This window comes from Uloborus diversus, chromosome 7 (genome assembly GCF_026930045.1).
Source record: "Uloborus diversus isolate 005 chromosome 7, Udiv.v.3.1, whole genome shotgun sequence".
In the NCBI taxonomy this organism is placed as follows: domain Eukaryota; kingdom Metazoa; phylum Arthropoda; class Arachnida; order Araneae; family Uloboridae; genus Uloborus; species Uloborus diversus.
Genome location: NC_072737.1, coordinates 19,219,588 through 19,234,452, shown reverse-complemented (window position 1 = coordinate 19,234,452; position 14,865 = coordinate 19,219,588). Strand labels below are relative to the sequence as shown.

General features: G+C 36.4%; 1 protein-coding gene across 1 annotated transcript in view; it reads right to left on the bottom strand.

The window, feature by feature from the left end:
* The window catches only part of LOC129226312 (uncharacterized), a 57,898-nt gene extending 43,648 nt beyond the window's left edge, over nucleotides 1-14,250 (bottom strand). Inside the window, exons 1-2 of the mRNA XM_054860914.1 lie at nucleotides 13,900-14,250; nucleotides 7,219-7,381 (exon numbers count right to left, since the gene is read on the bottom strand). Coding sequence (XP_054716889.1) covers nucleotides 7,219-7,381; nucleotides 13,900-14,250 — 514 coding nt within the window. The remainder of the gene's footprint in view (nucleotides 1-7,218; nucleotides 7,382-13,899) is intronic.
* Nucleotides 14,251-14,865: the final 615 nt, after the last annotated feature.

Here is a 14,865-nt window from a genome sequence, read left to right as displayed (position 1 = left end):
TTTCTAGAGAATGACCCTTATCCGGATCGCCTTTGGTTCCAGTCAGTCCGCTTAAATGAGGTTGTTCTGTACTCCTTTTGTTTATACCTGGTCCATGTGCCCATGCCTTAATCTAGCCCTGATAAAGTATCCTAAAGCAAAATGAGCTGAGCCAGTGGCGTAGCGAGAAATTTTTCAGGAGAGGGGAGTTAAATATGAAATTTTTCGAAATTAAAGACCGAAAAGCGCAATTTTAGGTCCTCGCATATGTGTTTTGTTCATACTTTTCATATTATTGCTTAATGGGGGAGGGGGGATTAGAGCCCCCTATCTCCCCCCCCCCCGGCTATGCCACTGAACAGAGTAATATTGTTCTGGAATGGTGTCAATTTTGCTCAAGACATGAACGAAACCACAGGAAATGCGAATTCTCTCGATGGGTACTCAGCAACGCTTGATGCATCCTGAAAACACGTTATGGAAGCGAATGGTTTGAGGTCATACCCGTGAAGTGGAGTGAGTGGCTTTTTATTTCATTTCTGGCCACTCTTGTCAGTCAAAGAGGCAGGCTGGCGCAAAAACCGGGGCTTGTTTATTCCTCGTTTCCGATTTTAGAATGTTGTGCTACGAGGAAGAAGCGCTGTCTGACCGTCAGGTGCTTTTTGTGAGAAAGAAAAGTTCAGGAAAGCTTAGAGTTAGGGGGGGGGGAGATATGAACTATTGCGATTTCAATTATCCGAACCAGAATCGTTTGTGGAATTGTGAGAGCTGTCTCGGCTCGTTCGGTAATTCCATTTCATTGCGCTATTTCAAAATGATGTTAAAATTACCCATAATTCTGCTCATTTAACCTCTCATCCGGCCAAAGTTAACGGTTTTGTTAGGTGCTCCGAAATTCCAAAACATACTCGACCCATTTATAGGGGGAAATGCTTGAAAGAACTATAAATTAATTCACAAAAATGTCAGAAATATTGTGAATATCTTATATTAAAAAAAAGTAATGTCAAAGAAATTGAAAGGATGTCTGTGGCGGACCTCCATCCAGGAGACCGCATCTACAGCCTTGAAATTTAGTGCAAAATTACTTCGAGTCCCGAGGGTTTGCACCTGAGGTTTTTTATTTTAAACTTCGAATTAGCTTTTTTGTAACTAATTTTTAGGGCTAAAATTTCACGTACTGCCGATTGAAAGGAATGAAAGGTTCCCCACATCCCTTAACATTCTATGTCGTTAAAAGATTTTTTTTTCTGCATCAAATAAAGTTTGTTTCAACTTCCTCAATTCGCAACTCCAGAGCTCAAATACGCTACCCTGCGGTGATTAACAATACTAAAGAAAAAGGCAAAACATTCCATTCCACATGTTTTCTTTGGGGTAAATTACAGGCATCAGACAGTTTATGATGCAATGTAATTTCAGAAGAACAGAAAAGAAAGCTTCCCACAAACACGATGAAAAATTACTGTCATTCAATAAGCGTCAAAACAAGTTATAAATTACGGCATTTGTTTGTTTTATCTTTTTCATCCGCCATTAGACAGAGGCTGCAGCTCCCCCCATAGTTTATTAGAGTTGTGAATTATTTAGAACAGCAGATATAAGGGTTTCTATTTTAGCGAAAAGTCCCAGGCTCGACTCAATTCAAGCTCGGAGCTAAAGAGCAAAATATATTACTAGAGACCAAGAATTTAAGAACAACTTTTCAAACGTACAAAACTGCAATTTTGCAAGGCCTCAGGAGCCCCTTAGCACCTATAACTTTGTTCGTTACTAAAATTTAGTTTGGAACCACGCCGCTTGAACGCAGGCAACCACAGACAATGAGAAGGGAAAAAAAAGCGAGAAGAGCGCATGTGCGGTTTTTCGTCACACAAAAAACAACTGCCTCACTTCCGTCACACAAGAAAGTAGCAGATCATAACACCAAATCCCTCGCTAAAAATGATTCACTTCAAAAAAAAAAAATAATAATAATCCCAAAACTGAAGCGCTAGTGTAGATGATATTGGTTGAGAATGATCTGAAGATTTCCTTGGAGTCGGTGGTATCTCGCGAAATAAGGAGCTAAAAATCAGAGGCCGAACCCAGCAGCTGCTTTGTAGTATTGAACGGGCGAATTTTGCCCAGTTACTCATTGATGAAATCTGTAAAACTCTCTTTCCTGCCTCCCTTCGCGGCACGACAGAAACCGCACTCAGCAGTAACTTTCTCTTTGTAAATGGTTTTCTACTCCTTTCAACAGATAGTTAAAGGCTAAATGGGTTGCGCATAGTTAAAAGATGAAGTTTTTGCTTTTAATAATGGGGTCGTTTCCAAAATTTTAAAAGTATTTTTTTTCTGAAAGAGCATGCTTAAAAACATAGTATCTGACCATTTTTTTTTTAATAATTTGACTAAGTTTACTGTTTTTAAAAAATTACTTTAATCGGAGCGCTTTTATTGTTTACGCTTCTGTCGATAACATCACAAATGATGAAATGCCATTCTGTGTTGCCATTCAGAGCAAAATATTTAATTCGCATCTTTACTCACGTGCATTGGCAACGATAGGGTTGATAGCAGCGTAGAGCGCAATATTAATTCGCCTCTTGATTATCATAACGTGGAAAAGCGATAGAAAGATGCGCCAAAGAGCATCATTTGTGACGTCATCAAGACCACGCCTTGTTTGAAAAATCGGACATTTTAAAAATTTAATTAAAAAATAACTGTTGGGAAAATGAAAGAATATTCTGGGTCCATGGTTTTTTTTTTTTTTCTGCTTATTCTATCATTTTCAGTGGCAAAAAGTACTACTTTTGACGGAAGGAAACAACCCCATTCGCAAAAAGGTTTTACTGCCAGCAATTTATCTCACTCATAGTCGAGATATGCCATTACACGGAAAAGCAGACGTTCCGTCCTGCAAGTGACAGCTCTATATATTTTACTAGCTGCGTTGCCCGGCTTTGCCCTGTCCACCTCGCAAATAAAAAATGTGTCAAGTGACGTATAATCAACAATCAGGCTTAAATAAATAAATAAAAAAAGAACATCATGCAAAATTTCCCTTCCAAAAAATAATGGCAGATATTAAAATACTTTTAAGACATTAGATCGAGAAAGATGGATTTAAAAAGAGTAACTATGGAAACACAAAATAAAATAAGTTTACGGAAATAAAGCGCGAAAGTAAATGGTTAACAATTTGAATGGACATGAGATTTTTTGAACTTGATTTAAAAAGGCTTGTAACGTTTTTTCCTTTCGAGATAGAAGCATAGTTTTTCGACCAAAGGTCAAGAGAAGATATGGAGTAAAAAAATCTCGCTTTTTGCAGTGGTGTCAAAAAGAAAACTGTGGGACAATTCTTTCACTTTTTATTGATAGATTTAATGAAGAAAGTAGTGCCTAAATTTCAGTTAAGCCTAAACAAATTCGAGCTAAAAAAGCAAATAACTCCCTCCGTAAGTAGGTCAGAGTAAGGCCCCTATATATACGAGCCGGCGCATCAGCTTAAGATCAGCCTTTTTGGATCGGAGCGCGAGTTTGATTGGTTGCCCTTTCTGGCGATTGTTCGCGTTTGGTGATTGTTCAATGCGAGCGATTACTAGCGGCACGTGAATTGTTTATTAAATAAAGTATTATTTTCGGCAAATTTGGCGAAACCCGAAACTGTGCCGTGGTAACCCCTTGCAGTGCAACAATGAAAAATCCGATCCAAAATGGCTAAACTTAAGCTGATGCGTCGGCCTGTCTATATAGCGGCTCTAGGTCAGAGCATTGAAACAATTTGCGTAAAACGCGGGAAATTCTACTCTTTCCAACGATAAATAATATTAATATTAATATGTGCAAGTAATTTCTCACCCCCATATTAGGGAATTTACGTGAAAACTGGGCCTAAATTGAAATAAAAAAAGAACTATTCATCGAATTTTTTTCGAACCGGTCTGCAAACCTTTTCAGGAAACTTAAAGGAACAAACTGTGAAACTTTCAGCGAAATCAGCCGGGTAGTTCGAGTTTTGCGAGTTCAAACACGCAGACACTTTTTGGAGGCTTCATTTTATACTATGTAGAAATTATAAAACATGTAACAAAAAAAAAAAAAGATTTTGCCAAAGAAATAACAAATCTATGTGAGATTTCTTCGGCAAATATTTTTGTTCGGTACATTTTTAAAATAGTATTTTTGAAATAAAATACAGAACTGCCCGATTTTCTGTCGAATGGACCAACATTTGTGTTTCTTATTGAAACTAACATAAAAAAATAGTTAGTGGGTAATCAAAGTATATATTTATGAATTTCCAGCATAGGATGTTCAGGATATTTTGCCATAACCAAAAAGTATAAAACTGATGTCCAAAACAGTGTCCTGCAATTGACAGATAAACTATATTTAAAAAATAAGCTATTTCAAAAAAAATTTTACAATCCAAATTCTTAATGTATCGTATTACGTACAGTTTTCGAAATTATGGTTTGGAAAATATTATTGTCTTATGGTCAAAGGATAAATTTTAGTGCAAAATAGTTTGTACTCCTTTATAAGCCACGAAAGCTTACAAAAGACCGGATAAGGGTGTGCTTTTCTGTTTACGGGCTCATTTTATACACTTTTCGCCAAAGTGGTCAAAAGAATGCCCTTTGTGGCTCGGTTTGACAAAATAAATATTGCTGAAATTTGAAATTTAATGTTCAATTTCTACATAAAGCATTCCATTAATTGAGACTGGTTCAAATATATATATATATATATATATATATATATATATATATATATATATATATATATATATATATATATATATATATATATATATATATATATATATATATATATATATATATATATATATATATATATATATATATATAAAAGAACTAAGCTATTAAATAAAATAAAACTTGGACCTGTCAGAAGATCAATGTATCTGTGTTGGATCTGTTTTACACATGATTGAAATTCATTTCCTAAGACAATTTTTGAATAGCTCTTAGGTCTGTTATAGCCCTGCAATTTCGATCACATATTACCAAGTCCTAGGAGCAGAGAGATATTTTTATAAATAGATACGAGTTTGGGAATAATAATTAAAAAAGGTATGTATTGGATTAACAAATAAATTTATTTATTTATTTTTTATGCTATACTAGTGGTACCCGCACGGCTTTGCCCGTAATAGAAAAATTAAAAGGTATTTTGATTCGCCCGTATATTTACAAATAATGTACGGTGAAATTTCTCGCCAGTTGGCTTGTACCCATGTTACAGTTCCACGTTATGCTAATTTCGTGTCTCGCCAATTGGCTTGTTCCCATGTTACTGTTCCACGTTATGATAATTTCGTAATTTACTCGTCCATCTTATGATTATTTTGTTCTTAAAATTGGAATAGAAAAAGAACCACATCAAATTTTCGAAAAATCGCTTCGAGGTGCACAGCCCCATGCTACAAACTAACTTTGTGCTATACATTTCATGAAAATCGGCCGAACGGTCTAGGTGCTATGCGCGTCAGAGATCCAGACATCCAGACATCCTACACACATCCTCCGGACATCCAGACAGAGAGATATTCAGCTTTATTTTTAACTAGTGGTACCCGCACGGCTTTGCCCGTAATAGGAAATTAAAAGGTCTTTTGGTTTGCCAGCATATTTACAAATAATGTATGGTTAATTTTTCTCGCCAATTGGCTTGGTTACGGTTTCACGTAATGATAATTTCGTAATTTACTCGTCCATCTTATGAGAATTTTGTTCTTAAAATTGGAATAGAAAAAGAACCACATCGAATTTTCGAAAAATCGCTTCGAGGTGCACACCCCCCATGCTACAAACTAACTTTGTGCCAAATTTCATGAAAATCGGTCGAACGGTCTAGGCGCTATGCGCGTCACAGAGATCTTGACAGAGAGAGATCCTGACAGACTTTCAGCTTTATTATTAGTAATTATTAATAAAGAAGATACAGACACAAGGTTAGATTTTTTAAAAAACTTTTCGGCTTAAATAATTTGTTTATCTATAAACACATATAATTGTAAGGAAACATTCAGTTCAATTCGTCCCATACGTGACGGTGAATTGCCCCCTGCTAGTTCGTTCGTGCGGAGTTTGTGAAAGAAAGTCATACAGTGATTAGGCAAGCAAAACTCTTTATTCAATCAATGATATATTCTCCATCGTTGTCTATAATCTTCTTCCAACGTTTTGGCAGCATACGGATGCCCCGATCATAAAAACTGCGTGGTTTAGATTCGAAGAACGAAGACACGACGTTTTGTAAGGCATTCAAAGAGTCAAGTTTTTTCTCCATTTAAATGATTTTGCAATGACCGGAATAAGTGATAATCCGATGATGCGATATCAGGAGAATACGGTGGAGGAGTTAGGACATCCCATTTCAGGCTGTTCAGTTTGCGTAGCGTCTGTTTTGAAACGTGTGGTCTATCGTTATCTTGATGAAAGACTACGCCTTTGCGATTTGACAAACTCGGACGTTTCTGTTTGATTTCTCGGTTCAGTTTAGTTAATTGACGACAGTACTTGTCCGAATCAATCGTTTGGCCGGCGGGGAGAAACTCAAAATAAATTATACCCTTGCAATCCCACCAAACACAGAGCATCACCTTCATCGGGTGCAAACTGGCCTTTGCCATTGCGTCACCATGTTCCCCTGCCTGTTTCCATGTGCGTTTGCGTTGAACGTTGTTGTACAGGACCCATTTTTCATCACCCGTCACTAATCGATCCAAAAACGGCTCGTTTTTGAGCCGCCCGAGTAAAGATACGGCAGCAGACGTACGACCTGAGCGTGGCTCGTCTTCCAGCTTAAAATCTCCGCAACGAAATTTTGCGAACCATTTTTCCACAGTTCGTTTAGCTGGTGCTTGATCTTGATAAACGTCTTGAATGTTTTTTACGGCTGCTGCAACGTTTATTCCCTTCCGAAACTCGTAAAGCATAACATGCCGTAAATGCACTTTATCAACACTCATTTTAAAAGTAATCTTTCTCGAAGCAGTTTGTATCTGCACAAATTATTTTGATTTGGAATGAAAGCTGCACATGTCACCTTTCCAACGATCTGACTTACGTAGATAGTGGTATTAATGACAACACGTTACGCCCGTTCTAACGCCATCTATTGCAACTCCGCACGAACTTTTGCACTCACCCAATATACAGGCATGAATATTCCCTAAATTTTCGGGAGGGGGGCGGACGAGAAAAAAAAACAGCTTACCTGTGACAAGAAGGAAGACATGGACGCAGGCCAGGAATCCTGAGAACTTGAGGTCCCACTCTGAAGGCCGAAGGGTGCAAGTGGAAGAGGGGAGGCGAGCGAACACCGAGGTGACGCCCACGAACACTGACACCACTGCAAGCACCACAATGTGGTAGCGCACCTGCGAGAAGAAGAAACAAAATTTGATTTCAGAGATGATAATCCCAGAAAGCTACACTTACACCGGCACTTTTGATAAGAAAAGCTACGGTGCAATTCAGTTGCAATAATCTTTAAGTCATCTTTAATATATTCTAAGCCCAAGGGGAGTCTTGTAGTTAGAGTATTGGACTCGGGAACGGAGGGGGGTTTCCCGAGTTTGGTACCGTGGCCATAAAAGATCCACCAAATAATCATCATTATTTTTTGTACTACTACTATTATTATCGTCATTATCAGTATTATTATACCAGAATGGAGAAATGGCTCGGAAAGAAGACCTAAAAGCTTATAGCTCCCGTTTGTAATAAGTTTAGAGAATTGAAACAAATTCAGTCCTACCAAGAAAAATCCGTTCTTTTGAATAATATACAATATTGCGTTTAAGTAAATGTGTACCTCCCTCTTAGATAATTTATGCTATAAATGCCGTCTCAAATTAGAAGACGCAAAACAGACAAGAACCAATAGAATATTCTGAAGAACTACTTGCGGAGTTTTTTTCGAAACATTCAATGCAAACTGCAAATTTCAATGGAATTAGTCCAGTGTAGTTTCCGAATTTACTCCGTTCTCATACACATTTGAAATTTCATTAATTTTTTACCATGTTTTTATTAACTTGGTTTGGTGTAGGTCTGTTCGGGTGGAATCTTGTAACTCTTATTTTCATCCACTTCCTGTGATTGGATTCTTATGAAACTCTGCATGCGACCCCAGATGCATTCAAAATTATGAGTTAAATTTTCAATATATCGATTGGCTGTTGCTTACGCCCCATATTTTTCCTTTTGAAGTTTACAAGTATTTTGATAGCTACTAGCTGCGTGCCCGGCGTTGCACGGGCTACCTAAAAAATGTAAGAGCAGTCCAGTTGATGCTTTTGTAGTACACTGACACTAGTTTCTAACGCGTTAAGGAATAAATAAATGCGCGTAAAGCAAGGTTTGCAAAACACCAGTAAAACATATTTTTGCCAAAACACCTCATCAACGTTATTGTAATTGAATTATGTTTAAGTATGATAGCTGCGTCGCCCGGCTTTGCACGGTCCACCTCGAAAATAAAAGTTATGTCAAGTGACGCGAGTTCAACACTCAGGCTTGAACCAAAAAAAAAAAGTCAGTGAATTTTTGCGGCAGATTGCGGAAAAAAACCCAAAAAGTAAACATTTCAAATCCCCTGATTACAGGAAAAGCCTCAAAACAAAAACAAGAAATTTACTTGTTCATATTCGAGGAAAAAAATGGCAACAGATCTTTCAAATCTCAATGATTTTCTTCACGCTATAAATTTTAATAAAAGCGTTCATCCGGAAAGTTGAGTTGAAGCACTGAATAATAATTTGAATGGAGGAAAGCCTTCGAAAAATAGGGATTTGATTTTGAAATCTAAGAGTCATAATTAATAATTTTTAATTGATATCTCCGCTAATTATTATCGGAGGATTATGTTAAATAGCCAAACATGAAGACGGGAAGATGACGAATCCATCGATACCTGGTTCGATGGTCAGTTCACTGTCGTTCGGGAGAAGAAGCTTGGACATAGATAGATAGATAGATAGATACTCAGATTTTATATGTATAAGAAGATTAAAAGCTCACAATGAAATTTCCCAGACAATATGTAAAAACTTCTGAAACTGTATGGGGCTTTAAATCTACGCAAAACTTAGAGAAATTTTTTTGTACTTTTTAGTTCATTTTAAAAACATGGTATACCAAAGGGCAAGAGCGCACCTCACTCAATATCAAGGAGTCCCCCCCCCCCCGAAGTGAGAAAAATACCCCCTTAAAACATCCCCTCCTCTAAAAATTTCAATGGCACAGTCTGTGCCATGACCCCTTTCCTAGGTGGGCAACCCTGTGATACATTAAAACTTTTTCCATTCATTATTTTTTTTCAAAGAAAATTAGTACAATAACAATACATGAAATAGCCCTGGCTATAGGGCTGTAACTCACTAAACAATAACAATGTTCGTATTATTAAGACTATTATTAACAGTGTTCGTTGCAATGCTTATAATTTCAAAGATTATATATGCTGCCTTTTATAAATGTAAGTTATAACAACAAACATGTTCTTTATAAATCAGCAGCGAAATGTGTAAGAAGGTTAACTGGTGACACAAAGACGGGAAAATGCGGAGGAGATGGTGGTACACAATAACATAGGTACGTGAGGCAGAAAAAAATGAGAGCGCTTCCTTTTCCGAACGCTCTCCGTTCTCTCACGTAACAGCTCTTGTAGATTGAGTGGATAAAGCTAACAAGCACTCTCTTATCAAAGAATAGAGAAACAGCACTTAAAAAAAAAACCAAAAAAAAAAAAAACCAAAAAAAAAAAAAAAAAAAAAAAAAAAAAAAAAAAAAAACGAAAGCATTTTGTTAGGAAAATAGTAATTAACTTAAGTTAGCTTGATAGTAATTAAGTTAAGTGAAACTATTTTTGCAGGTTGTTTTCAAAACGGAAAAAAAAAGCCTTGCAATTAAATCAGTCGTGCTTTGAAACAAATAATCCAACTAAACCAATATTATAAGAAACTATTTTGGATGAGAGAAATTCAACTATACCTCAATAAAGTTGACTATGTATTGAGTCTGCTCAATAAGAAGACTCAATACATCGTCAACTTTTTTATATCCATTATGGAACTGTGATGAAAATCAGCCTAATTTTCTGTTTTGGAAAGAGGCTCCAATTTATTATTTTAACGAACATTTCAAAGTTACGAACTTTTTCATAAAATCAACAAAATTCGTTCAATCGACAGTACATGATTCATTTTTCAAAATTTGCTCAACAGATCTTTCTATTTTCAATTTCGTTTAAAAATATATTACTTCAATTTACTTCCTTCATCTTCGTGGAAATATAAGTTCAAAACAAATAAGTTTTTTAATTGGACATTAAATGAGTTTCAAAACTCAGCAAAACTTTATGAAACTATATCAGAAAATATTTTTTTACAACTGTTTTTCCTTCTGTAAAACTATCGACAGGAATACACGTAACAACATTCCAACAATATTCCCAATCCTTATAAAAGTTGCTATGTCCACAAAACACCCGGGTTTATTCCATTTGATGAAATGAGAACAATTAAAAAAATAATTACTTTTCATTATGTTGCACGGATACAGAAAATTGACTTTATTGTGATTACTTTATTTAACACACATTTAAGAGTGAAGTCGCCGACAAAAAGAAACCTTAATTTAAAAATAATTCAAAAATAGAAATGAAAATACAGTAAAACCTGTAAAGTTGACCACCTTTGTAAGTTGACCACCTGTCTATGTTGACCGCTTTTGTCAGGAACGGAATTAGTCCTATCTTGTATAATGAAGGAAAACCTCTGTAACTTGACCACCTTTCTATCTCGACCACCTGTCTATCTTGACCACTAATGTACCCTAAATTTGGTTCGGAGTATTATAAAAAACCCTTTGTAAGTTGACCATTCGGTTTATTTTTTAAAACTTAATTTAGCAAATTATTTTATTATTATTTTTTTATAGCTTTCCTAGAATATTTTTGGTGCCAGCATTTCACCAACTAAATAAAACAGCAGCATAACTAAACCTCCTTATAAGTTTAACCACATTGGAAAACTACTAAGAACCCTTTTATTCTCTAAACTTGCTTTTCTTTTGTTGTTCTATTTGAGATTACCTTTTGTACTCTCTGTTCTATGAAAACATGTGTCAGTAGAAAAGTACAAAGTATTTATTTCCAATTGCAATATTTTGTGGCAACACTGGAATTGTGCTAGAGAAAAAGTTACTTGCATTGCAGTATTTCTGGTGCAAGGGATAAAGAAATAGGACATTTTCATTTTCAACTGCCTTATTGAACTAGGAGATTCCATCACCTTGTTGCGCTTTGTGTTATAGTTTTACATAAAATTGCTTCAAAAAGGAAGTTAGTTGAACTTGAGATTGATAAAAAGTATGAAGTATTAAAATTAATTGAAAAGGGAGAAATCCAGAGAAAATTAGCTGACACATATGGAATTTCCAAAACTAGTGTCTAATAAGTGCGCCAAACTTCAATCATGAGTTATTTTGTTGAAAAGTAGATCATCATGACTATAAATGTATTAAACGTATATGAGAAAAAAAAAAGTGAAAAATTTGTTACTTTTGATTAGCTATGAATTTTTAGGAACTATTTATATCAAATAACTTTTTATAAACAATGATTTTTTTTTTGATCAATTTTTTGAAATTATAAATTTACATGACACATTATACGTCATTCTGAGAAAATAACCTCTAAAAATATTTGAACAACATTTTAAATTATTGTTTCAAAGTAATGTTAAACAATGAAAGTGAGTTGAACGGAGATAGTAAGTGTCAATTAGTCAAAAAATGAATACATAGTGCAAGAAATGAAAAAAAAAAAAAAAATCATTACCCCCTTTATAAGTTGACCACCTTTCTAAGTTGATCACCAAAGTACTGCACCGCAAGTGGTCAACTTACACAGGTTTCACTGTAGTAAGTAAAACAGTAATGAGACACAGTTTCGCACACTGAGAGCAGCATTTATGGTGTGGATATGATGACTTTGACATAAGGAGACATAAAGTCCATCACTGTGAGAACAGTAAGCAATTGCAATAACGAAATACAGCTCTATTATACTACTGTAACACTAGATGCAGGGACGCCCTGAACTTAAATTTTTGGGAAGGCAGAAAATCTCAATTTTGACGTATAGAACACCAAATTTTGCCGAATGATGATATTGCCGAATGAAACTCCAAATTTTGTCGAAGCGTCAGACGAAATTTGCCAAATAAGGACATTTTAGGAGGTCACTGTGACCTCCCGTGACTTCCCATCGAGGCGACCCTGAGTAGATGGAGTAATCATTAAAAATTAAGATGATGATGGTTGGTGCTGAGCAGCCAATCAGATCGGTATCAATGTTCTCCTTCATATCAGGATTTTCAGTTTTTCTTTAATTTTAAGAAACTTTCTCTCCCCTAGCTTCAGCTGAAGCTGCGCGATTAGATGCCGCTATGTTAAATGAACTCTCACAGTTTAAATGAAAAATACGGAGTTGTCTACTCTAACAGAACGATGTTTAGACTAGTATGGTGTAGGAATTTTCACACTTCAATGATGCTAAATGCTGAAGAGATGAAGGCAATTCGCGAAAACCAAACTAATATTTAGTAGCCAATATAAAGTAGTTTCTCTACGTACGCCCTTCCGGAAATTTTCATGTTGCGGTCGAGGAATTAGCTCTAGCTCAAAAACTCGTCAATCGTGAAAAACTCGCGTTCTAGCCGTTTCGAGTATAGTTGAATCGCGTTGCAGCACGGGTCCACGTATTACAAGAAAATGTAAAAGGCAGGAAACATTAACAAGAGAGCTCATTGCAAATACAAGGCAACGCTGTATTTAAACTAAAAGAATCTTTTACTTTTTTTTTCAATTTAGGATTAGGCATCTTTACTAACAATAAAGTTGAAAGTCTCTCTGTCTGGATCTCTGTGACGCGCATAGCATTTAGACCATTCGGCCGATGTTCATGAAATTTGGCAAAGTTAGTTTGTAGCATAGGGGTGTGCACCTCGAAGCGATTTTTCAAAAATTCGATTTGGTTCTTTTTCTATTCCAATTTTAAGAACATTTTACCGAGCAAAATTATCATAAGATGGACGAGTATATTACCAAGTTATCACAACGTAGAACCGTAACATAGGCATGCCAATTGGCGATAAATTCACCATTTGTAAATATACAGGCGAACCAAAAGACCTTTTAATTTTCTACAACGGGCAAAGCCGTGCGGTTACCGCTAGTAAATAATTAACTCCGAGTATCATTTCTAACGGCAGATCGTTCGGCATCGTTACATCACTCGTCTTGTTTCCGCGCTCCCAAATTGACCCGTTGTCGCTCCTAAAAATCGCCATAAATCATGATTAAAGGCCATTGTGTTCTGTGGCACGATCGATTTGGGATTACGACTGGAGAAGAAACAGGTTGCTTTATAAAAAAATTTCCAAACGTTTGAGACTGCTGTCGCAAACTGATTTACGCGCAATAACTCGGCTTCTTTTTCTACTAAGTGTCCAGAGGATCTTGTCGGATCGAACCTTGACGTCTAGGTGAATAACTGCGGGTATGCGATCTGCAAGCATAACTAATAAAGTGGAGTGAAAAAAAAAAGAAGTTTTGAATTCCGAAACGCCTGGGAACTTAAAAGTTGCCTTTTAGCATCAGTAGGATACTCATAAAATCATATCCACTTGGGATAATATCTTTAGGCTCCTAAATCTCCCCGAGAAAGTCCAGAAGTGCAAAAAATCGACCATTTATGAGCTTTTCTGAGAAAATTTAAAAATATAAAATTTTAAAAGAGGGTGTAAATGTTAACTCTATCTCCTCGAAGCTTTAGTTCAGTAGAATCATTACCAAAGCCAAACTGTAACACACACACATAAAAACTCACCTGACTATGTCTGACGCTTGATCTGTACGCTTTGGGCCACTTCGCTGCAAGCGCTCTGTCCAGGAGTAAAGAAGTCACCGTGGCCAGATGGAAGATCCTGGTGGCTGCCAGACCCCACAGGATGAATCTGCAGGGCGCCTCCAGGGCCGGCCGAATGACCCCCAGGACAGCGTAACCGAATCCGAAAAGGGCCGAAGCCACCTCCAAAGAGGTGAGGGCAAAGAGGAAGATGTCCAGGAGTCTCCAGTCCCTCCGGTAACTCCTGAAGACGACCAAAGTCCAGGAGGACAGGAGGGCCACGAATGGTGCCACTGCCGCAGCTGACAGCCAGCTGTACAATATGGAATTCATGATGGTGTAAGAGTTATGAGTAGCTGTTACTTGTTCATGTTTCCACTGCTAGATCACACAATCGCTGTTGTTGGAATAGCAAACGAGCAGACCTCGACTACGTGGTTTACTCCAAAGTCAAATATGGCTTTGGCCCAAACCGCAACATTATTTTAACCAAGGAAAAAATTAGTGTAAAGCTATGTGTAAAGTAACAACATCACTGTTATTTCTTTCTGAACAAAATAAAAGTGAGAATATTCACTCCACACCACCAAAATCACAATGCTTCAATTCAACAGCGGGTCGTTTAGAAACTCTCCACCATTACAACGAATCTGCAGTATTCACTCTTTGTTCAGTTTTTTTCCCTTCAACTAAGCACTTTTTTTCTCTCTTCGAATTGCAGAAATACTTTGAATACCTTCACAACCATCTATTGATCAAATACATCACTCATTTTTCACATTCTTACATAATACTTCATAGGTAAAGTGATATTTCTTCGAATTACAGACATAATGAAAAAATGTTGATTTAGATAAAATAATCACATACGTTTTTCACTGAAAATCCATCACTTGGCGCAAAAACGCAATACACTTTGCCCATTCCATAACATCGAATAATGTCTTC